The 10,064-nt window shown below is 44.8% G+C and overlaps 1 protein-coding gene across 1 annotated transcript in view; it reads left to right on the top strand.

Annotated features, from left to right (window-relative positions):
* The first annotated feature begins 344 nt into the window (after window positions 1-344).
* Window positions 345-10,064, top strand: part of Plcxd2 (phosphatidylinositol specific phospholipase C X domain containing 2) — a 53,179-nt gene continuing 43,459 nt past the window's right edge. Inside the window, exon 1 of the mRNA XM_036203592.1 lies at window positions 345-1,086. Within this exon, the coding sequence (XP_036059485.1) occupies window positions 924-1,086 (163 nt within the window). The 5' untranslated portion in view covers window positions 345-923. The remainder of the gene's footprint in view (window positions 1,087-10,064) is intronic.

Below are 10,064 nucleotides of genomic sequence, written 5' to 3'. Positions count from 1 at the left end.
CTTCCGTGGTTTGCGGAAAATGTAGTGTTTTCTGGGTAATTTTCACCACAGTGAGTGCAAGACGGAGGAAAGGGCGAGAACTATTTTGTGGTCGCGTTGAAGATCTAGGTGGAAAAATCAATCTGAAGACAGCCGGCACGGTGCACATTTCCCCTTTGGGAGCAGCAGGCCTCAGCGCGGTCGGTCCACGAGCAAGGAGGCTGGAGTGGAGAAGGGAGGAGCTAAGAGCTAGGGGAGGCGTGGGAGAGGGATGCAGGGGCGGGGCCCCGGGGCGTCGGCCAATCAGAACGGACCCCGCCAGCGGCCAATCATAGCTCGCCTAGCCTGGCAAATCTGCCCGGCAGTGCGGGGCGGGGCCGCCAGAGTCCCGGGGCCGCCGGTTACACTTCGGAGAGCCTTTCAGGAAAGCACAGGGCAGGGGGCAGTCAAGCCCGGTGGGGGCGGGTGGCAGGCAGGCCCAGCCTGGGTACTAGCCCAGGGACACCCACGGAAACACCCATGAACTAGAGATGGTGCAACCCGGGCGCGCACGTGTGTGCAGCCCGCTGCACGTCTCTATACCCTGTGGGCACCTGTCGTGTGAGTAGCTGCGGGTGTGGCTGTTCCTGGGTGCTGTGGGTGTCAGTGAGGTTTGTATCTTCAGGCCTGCCTCCCCCGTCTCCAGAGGGAAACTAAGAAGTTTAACTGAGCAGGGACACTGAGGAGATTAAGGGAGTTGGATCTCAGAAGCGAGGCGAAGAGGGTGGGGACTGCGGGCACAGCGGGTAGGGAAGCACCTATTTAACCCATCTCCCAGCCAGAAAAAGCGTCTTGAAAAGGCTGGCGTGACCCATGTGCTCTGAAATGTCTAGAGAGCCCCGAGCGGTGATGATCACAGAGTGAGTGGCCCTGGGCTGAGCCTGTTTAATTCGTGGACAAGAGGGATGCTAGCATTTAGAAAGGCCAGGAGGAAACTCAGGATGGGAACCATCTGCTCTCCCAATCCCAGCGGGACAAAGGCGGCCTCGGAGGTCTGCAATGCCGACTGGATGGCCTCGCTCCCCCCTCACCTCCACAACGTCCCCCTTTCCAATCTGGCAATCCCAGGTATTCGTCTATAACTACTTGTTCACACTGTGTTTAATTCTGCCATTTTAGTATTTGTTAATGGGCTGGGTTGTTTTCTGTTGTGATGAAATAATGATTGTCAGTGATCTATCTCTTTTATTTCCAAATGAAAACCTTAACAGGAAGGTAGCTGCTTGAAAGAGAGTCAGGCAGACTGCATCACTGTCAGAAGAATGTAATCACTGCACTGTTGTTTTCTTGTTTTTATTTTGTTTATACCTCACAGCCTCAACCTAAGATTGTTAACCTTCTTAATATTGAACTCTGGGTATGTGAAAGACTCACTGACTTGACTCATTCAAGGAAAAGGGGGAGAGATCAAGGATAATGGATAAAAAGTCGTTAACAGTCTTAGCTTTGGATCAAAACTAAAGCTGAAAAATATTTCTTTTCTCATTTATCTGACCTTGTGTGAAAAAAAAAATCAGATAAATATTAGAAAACAGGTTCAGACTCAGGGCTGGATATGGAGGCACATAGTTTTGTTGTTGGAAAATCCAGAAATAGAGGAGGCAAGCTGTCCTCACAGGCAGTCATTAGGTGTGATGAAGTGATAGCGTTTGAAGCTTTGTCTATATATACACAGGTGTCTGCCTGGCTGATCTAGAACTGTAGCCTTGAAAAGCACCTCTGCTCCTGCTGCATCCCCTGCCAGAGGCTTTAATGCTTGGTATCACTCTTCTGTAATCAGTTCATCTTTTTGCCGAAAAGGTTGTTAAAGCATAGTTATCTTGGGAAGGATGTTTAGACCACATTGAGTTTGGCTTGGTGAGGTGAGCAAAGTCCTGTGATGCTGGTACTTAGCGAACACTCAAGGAGCAAGGGGTGGACCAGTTCCTTCTCTTTCTTGGACCTTCAGATTGTCAGACAAACTCACAAACATTCCCTGGACCTATCTACTTTTTTTTTTTTTTTCTGCATTAAAAGATGACCTCATGCCACTTCTGTCTGCTTTCTATGCATAGGGAAGAGGGATGCTGGCTTTGGATGCAGGTTTTGCCTTCCTCCCTCTCCTTTTGGAGCTCTTCCAGGATTGTTGTCCTCATGGGCCCTCACTGCTGCTGAACAAGGGAAAGGTTGCAAAATTTTGTTGCAGTTACAACAATCCCTTCTGTTTTGCTGGCCCTTAACTACAGTTCCTTGGGAAATGCCAGATGGCCATGCTTTAGAACATGTCTTTTCCATGTTTAATTGATGCTTACAGAGTCATCTCCCAAACGATGCATGGGACACTTTTAACATGAGTCATTTGCCTTCCAGCTCCTCGATGGAATTATTTTGCTGAGTGATATGGCAGGCAGTTCATGTTTGCAAACAGAATGGCATCTTAGGCAGGTCCTAAATGACCCTGTCATTCAGGGCATATCCCGGTAGGCTGGGCTTCCTTCTTCCTTGTACTTTGGACAGTTCAAACTATAGCTCTACTGGCATTGACTCTGAATTCTGACTGACTCTACAAAGAATATGAGTGTTTGTTCTTGATCCATAGTATGTTTCAGTTATCAGAATTGCCAGAGGAAACACAATTCTTGAGAACCACTGCCTTACTGGGAACTCAGTATTAGTTCTAAGAAGCACTCAGGGTTTGTTGACCCTACTCTGTGAAGCAAAAGTCTTCCTGCTAAGTGGAAAAGAAAATAGTGTCCCTGACTTCCCTAAACATGTTGCATTTACTGCCATGAAATGTCTTTTTCCCAGAAATGGAAGAGATACATGTAGGTATGTCAGCTCAGAACAGGAAACTCAAACATTAAGTACCATCCATATATGCCCCACCCCGAATTGCTGGTTATCTTTACTGCACCCTGACTTTTAATATGTCCCAGAGAAAGGCTTGAAGTCAGGTTTAGCCTAGCTTTGATGAGAAATAAACATTCATGGAAGGTGTTCAGGTAGAGGGCTACATCATCTGCCCCTTCCTCTGCATTATTGTTACCTTTGCCAGAACCACCACAACCCCCAACACATACACACTTTATTTTTTTCTAGCCTTTCTTTGAGAAACATCTCCCTTGTGTAGCCTAGCCTGGCTTCAGCCTTCCAAATTGCAGCCATGGGCCACCATGCCTGGTAGTAACTATCCGTTACTGAGTTCCACCCTGAAGTACCCACTGTCATACATTACCTCAAGTATTTATACTTCCCATGAAATCAATAGATATTAGTACCTTCATATTTGAAAAAAGAACTTAAGGGTTGTGGTGTAGCTCTGTTGGTAGAGTGCTTGCCTAGCATGGATGAGGTCCTCAGTCTGATCCCCAGCAACATATAAATGGAGCGCAGTACAAGCAGGAAGATTAGGGGTTCAAGGTCACCCTCTGTTGCATAGTGAGTTTGAAACCTGTCTCAAAAAAAGAAATAAGGAAATTATCATCTAGAAAATTTACATTGTTTTCTCAAGGTTGCATATATGCTGAGTGGCAGAGCTAGTATTTAAATGCTTATGTAACAAAAACACTCATTCACTGCCTCGGTGCCCTTGAGGGGCCTTGGGAAGTACAGAGTTGTAGAGATGATTCCTGGCTGAAAGGCAGATTTCTGAGACCATGCTCTGCAGTATGTGAGAGGAGTGGTAAAAACTGGGTGGGTTTTTGTTGTTATTATTCATTTGTTTGTTTGTGACAGAGTCTCATGTAGCCTTGGCTGGCCTGGGACTCCTGACTCTTCACCTCCACTCTCAAATGCTGGGGACTGCAGGCCTTTGAGAGGGGACTGTAGTCCGCCACACCCAGCCTGAATTAGGTGGTTTTCATCTGAGCAATCATATATCAGTTTGAGCATTAGCTAGATACAGAGGAAAGCTGTCTAGAGGTATGTATAGAGAATATACATGGGAATGATATCAGGTACATAGATATTAGATATATGATAGAGATAGATAGATAGATAGATAGATAGATAGATAGATGACAGACAGACTTGTTTGAATTCTAACCCAGTAAAACTGAAATTCAGAATTGGTGCTTTGATCCCCTTGTGTCTGTGGGCTGAGCCAGATCCATCAGGAGGGGGCTATGGCAGCAGTCCATTGGAAAGGTCGGGGAAAGGATGAGGGGTCTGGCAATCATAGGTCTGGATGGAGTTAATTATGTCAAATGTGGGAGCACCTGCTGCATGTGCCTAGGCATTGATGGGAGACAACACATGTGGACGTGTGCTTTCAACAGAGCCCTGGTGGATTACTTTACTTCCGCAACTGTTAACCCCACCTGTTAAGCTCCACAGTCACTCATATTGAATTATCTTGGAGGAGAATCTCAGAGTTATTCTCATTCCCAACTGTGCCTAGTCATTTGATCTCTATAAGGTGAAAGATCTTGAAATTATAGATGCTAGTTTTTAAAATTAAAGTTTACTATACAAATACTTTCCCTGATGCTATTGATATTTTCTGAGAGGGAAAAGTTTTTCTTTTATTTTCTTTTATCTTTCTTTCTTTCAACTATATAATGTATACCATTTCCCTCCCTTTCCTCCCTTCCTCCCTCCCTCCCTCCCTTCCTCCTTCCCTCCCATCCTTCCTTCTTTTCTTCCTTCCTTCCTTCCTTTTTCTTTTGACAGTGTTTCACTCTGTATCCCAGGCTGGCCTGGAACTTACCAAATCCTTCATCTTCTGCCTCCCAAGTAGATGGTTAGGATTACATTGTGAACCGCCACACTTGGCTCTATACTGATTTTGAGTGAATTTGTTTTCTCTGTATATGTTACTGTTCTGCCCTTTTCTTCCTCTTTTTTATTTTTTCTTTTCTTTTTGGGAGTGTTTTGTTGTTTTGTTTTTCAACAATGTTCTTTCTCCTTTATTAAAGGTAAGATATTTGGTCTTGGGAAGAGCCTTCTTGAGTTGAAGGCTCTTGGGTCATAATGTTGATTCTGGCTGCGGTATGAAGTAGCAGTATTTCCACTTGTGATTAAGACACCGATTAAGACCTGGGCAGGGTGACTCACATTTATAGTTCTAGTGCTTGGAAAGTTGAAACAGGTGAATTGCTGCAAGTTCTAAGCTACTCTGGGCTACATAGTAAGTTTCAGGCCAACCTGGGCTACAGAATGAGACTCATCTCAAAAAGTAAGCATATTAAAAAATATACTGAGTTCAAAGAAATTATTAATCTTTTTCAGATTAAAGATTAATTCAGAGTTTGAGAGTTTTTGGTTTGTTTGATTGGTTAATTGGTTGGCTTTTGTTGTTGTTGTTTTTCAAGGCAGGATTTCTCTGTGTAACAGCCCTGGCTGTCCTGGAACTCACTTTGTAGACCAAACGGACCTGGGACTCACAGAGATCAGTCTGCCTTTGCCTCTACTGGGATTAAAGGCATGCACCACCACTGACAAGCTTGATTAAAGGTCTTAAAAACCAGTTCTTTATTAAAATATAGAAGTATTGGAAAGGATTTCTGAGTCCTTTTAGATATGAAGGACATTTTTTTATGTCCCTTTAAAACATGAAATTAATTTTAGTTCCAACAAGAACATAATTGTGTGAAAGGAAGCAGGATCTACCTCATTGTATCCTGAGTGCATTTTAAGAAAACCCCACTTTTAAAGATCTACCCAGCATTGCAAAGCTACCCCTGCTGACCTCCCCACCGTATACAGTTAAGAGCAATCTGAGATAAATGTCAAAACAGATGCAGGTAATGTGTGGCAGAAACACACAGAATGGGCAGAGCAACTCCATTTCATATTCTCAGCTTTGCTGGGAAAATGGCATTCGACCTAGTTTTGAGTAATGATTAGAGAGGGGTTCGGGTAGCTGGAGCCTCTGACTCCAGCACTCGAGAGGCTGAGGCACCAGGAAGGCCTCTATGAGTGTGAGGCCAGTCTGGGCCACAGAGTGAATTCTACATAAGCCTGGGCTACGTGAGACCCTGAGAGAGAGAGAGAGAGAGACAGAGAGAGAGAGAGAGAGAGAGAGAGAGAGAGAGAGAGGGAGAGAGGGAGAGAGGGAGAGAGGGAGAGAGGGAGAGAGGGAGAGACAGAGAGAGACAGAGAGAGAGACAGAGAGAGAGAGAAGGAGAGAGAGAGACAGAGAAAGAGACCGAGAAAGAGACAGAGACAGAGAGTTAGTTAGTAGGTGGGTCAGGACTACAAGAGATATTACTTGAAGATTAGGCTCGAAAGGGGCAGCTCCAAATAAAATATTTCAGTTGAGCTAAATGATGAGGGACGTAGATGAAGGCACCTTTCCCTACTCCTTCATGGCCCTTGTCAGTCTTTCGTTGGGACGTTCTCAACCTACTGTTTTTCTTCTCGTCTGTAAATTAGTTGCTGAAAGCATCTCTATATCTCTTTGTGACCCCAATTCTACTGAGTATGTGGTAGAAGCTCAGACACTTGTGACTGATAAGTGAATAATGCAAAAGGCAGCAGAGGAAGAATGGCGGTGTCTGACAGTCATTTTCTGTAGTGTTACATTGTTTCTTTCCACAGTCATCCTTTTCTGTAGTGTTACATTGTTTCTTTCCACAGTCATCCTTTTCTGTAGTGTTACATTGTTTCTTTTCACAGCCACCATTTTCTGTTGAGTTACGTTGTTTCTTTTTATTTTTAGTGTTCAGAGACAAGGACTCACACTGTCGCCCATGCCAGACTTGAACTCACTATATATAAGCCAAGTCTGGCTTCTATTTGAAGCTATCCTCCTGCCTCAGTCTCCTGAGCACAGCTCCTCCTCCAATGTGGTCAGAGCTAAACTGAATAGACTGTTTAGGTTCACCTTTAGGAAAAAGCCACAGGAAGCCATGTGAAAACTTTTGAACCCGCTCCTTGTTGGTATTCACTGTATTCCTGAACCTCTAGATAGGCCCTGTCACAAGCACCCTAGGAAATGAAAATTCTAGGTCAAAAAGATGAGTGTGAGGGTTAGAAAAGAAACAGGCCTTTGGTCCAGCATCCTTTCTGCTTTCCTTCTTCCCTTACCAGCCTGGAGCATCTCACCTTTCCCGTTGCTATCGCTTGCTGCTCTGGTCTCTCCTTCCCCTTTTCACCTTTCTCCCACTGACCTGGCCTGCCCCTGCCTTACCCACCTTCTTCAGGGCCAGCCTGTCTTGGGTGACTGACACAGCTCTAGTTCCCAGACGGTTCTGTCTTCTCAGGTTGCTGGCATTTTCTCCCTCCTCCTCCTTTCTACCCTTCTGCAATCCTGTCCTTGTCTATGAAGTTGAACTAATGACCACTGGTGATTTCTGCAACTATCCTCCATGTGGGTACACACTTTCTTCTCACTTGGGTGATGTGGAGACAAAATCACTGGGGATGAGAGGGACCAGGATGAAGGGGCCCTTGCTCAGATTTGGGAGTCATAGCAAGTGTGGTGCATCTAAAAGAAACTGAGTGATCACTTCAAAGGTGAACAAGGAGACTGTGTAAGGTGTTGGGTTGGCTCTGAGTTGAACCCAGAACCAATCCATTCACCTGGTGGACATGAGGCTATGAAAAAGCAAGGTCAAAGCCAAACCAAATAATGCTGACTCCATAATTAAAAATGTATCATAAGACACCAAGTGATTTCTTAAGTAGGAATGCTTGGTTTGGTTTGGTTTGGTTTTACAGTGCTGGAGAATGAACCCAGGGCCTTCTGCATGCTAAATAAACACTTTCTCACCAACCTCTATCTCCAGCCATCTTTTCACTTTTTAGTTTTGAGAATGGGTCTTATTAGATTGCCCAGGCAGGCTTTGTTTAGACTCACTATCTTCTGGCTCAGCCTCTTTAGTAACTAGTGTCACAAACCCACCAGCCCAGCTAGGTCTTCACTTCTGGTAGTCCTGGGGGAGACAGAGCAGCTTCAACATGGGTGTTTCCACAAACAGCCTTCTCTCCTGAGACAGCTCTTCACTTCCTGAACACATGTCCCAACATCACAGAAAAAGAACAAGAATTCAGGCATCGCTTGTACCTGTTAGAAGTGGGATCCTGGACTAGATGCAGTGGTGAAGGCCTGTAATCTCAATGTCAGAGAGACTGAGACAGAAAGATCTTAAGTTCAAGGCCACCCCAGGTTATGTAGCAAGACATTGTTTTAAAACACCAAAAGCTGAGAGGCTATACCTCTGGTAGGGAACTTGCCTGGCATGCACCAGGCCCCGGGTTTCATCCCCAATATTCATCCCCAATAGCACCACGAAATAAATATCAATACACACACACACACACACACACACACACACACACACACACACACACGCAGGATTGTGAATTGGTTAAGAATTTAAGTGCTCTACCAAATTGCCTGGATTTACCCCTTCCAAGTGTTGAAACCTAACCTTGGTCAAGATAAAGTATCCCACCTTATTTGCTAATGTGAGAATCAATTTATATGGTGTTCATTTTGGTACAAAATATGCTCCATACGATTATTACTATGTGTCTTTTTAAAGCCAATCACAAGATCCAAAGCTTGAGCCTAGATGGATCAAGGAAAGAGGCCTGAGGTGCAATCTATACCCTCAGGTAATTTGCAGTCTAATTAAGGAGCCCACTATCCAATTAAGCCCTGAGAGCCCCTCTGATCAGATTAGCATAATTTGACAGGCCATGCCCCTAGGAGGGTTAACTTTAGGGACAGGATAGAAAGAAGACCATGGTTGCCTAGCTGAAAACACCAAGGGAGTCTTAACCAAGGGAGTGTTAAATGCAATGTTTAACAGCTGGTCAAGAGAGCTGGAAAAATCTCCTTTGGTTGTTGACTCTGTCTTCTCCACCTACCCCTAACTCAGCTGCCAGACCTTGTCATCTGCAGACATCTGAAGCCTCTGGGAAAAACTCAGCTCTCTGTGACACACCAGGCCATGTTTGTGGTGTCTCTTCTGTTATTCCCTTAGCAGCTACCCTCCTTGACTCCATCATTTTGTTTCCTGAAGTATTACAGAATGCTTTCCTGTGAGCGTATATGTATGTGTATTTACATACATACATACATATATATATATATATATATATATATATATATATATATATATGTATGTATCCTCACCCCATGACTACAGGAGTGTATTCACCATCCATGCAAACAGATGCCTCAGCTTCCACACACCAACACACATGCACTCCCCCACAGGTACCACACAATTGCTCTGATCTTGGCCTCCCCCCAAGAGGGTCCAAATTCTGGTGTCTCTCATTGCTCATTCCTCATGAACAATCTGCCACCCTTCCCACCCACAGTTTGGTGGTTCTTTCCTGCCTGCTCCCCTGCCAGATCTTTCTGAAGCCAGAGGTTTGGTTTCTAACACATGGTCTGACCTGATCTCTGCCCAAGTGACAGATCACCTACCTCCACATCTCTCTCCAGCCCTGAGGAACCTCTGAGCACAGGCACACTGAAGGTAATGGGGGTGATGTGCTTTAGCTTTCTGTAACTTTGCCTCTGCAAAAGATTTCAAACAGCTCTCCAGATGCTGACTCAGTGACAGCTTAAACCAGGCCTCCAGAGATTAGTTAGAGACACTAGAATAAGTGGTGTGTTTCTGTGTGTGGAAAGAATTTGAACACACATCAGGGAACAGATTTAGGTGGTAGGAATCCGTCACTAAATATGTGTGTGTTTATGATCCTGGCTAAGTAGGAGGCCAGCTGGGTCTCACTTGTGGTGTTAAAAGTTTCAAGGCTTTTGGCTATATTGCTGAACAACTCTGAGAATCAAATGGTATGGCGGGGGAGGGTACAAGTGAAGGTATCCAGGTGACTCCAAGAGGAAACAGCTTGGGTTACAGAGGCCAGCAGCGCTCTCTAAGTGGGACATCTAAGTCAGGTCAACAGAGCCCCTCCTTTGTGGGTACATTGTCTTCCTGGAGCAGAAAATTTCTAAAGGAGTAACTGCTTGCTTGCAATTTCTGCTTACTCTCTAGAATTGTGTGTGTGTGTGTGTGTGTGTGTGTGTGTGTGTGTGTGTGTGTATACTATGTTCTATCAGTATTTTTTTTTTTATGAACAAATCCAACAATATTAAAATTAAA

The sequence above is a fragment of the Onychomys torridus genome, chromosome 12 (assembly GCF_903995425.1).
Source record: "Onychomys torridus chromosome 12, mOncTor1.1, whole genome shotgun sequence".
Lineage (NCBI taxonomy): Eukaryota > Metazoa > Chordata > Mammalia > Rodentia > Cricetidae > Onychomys > Onychomys torridus.
This window is presented reverse-complemented; position numbering and strand designations above follow the sequence as displayed.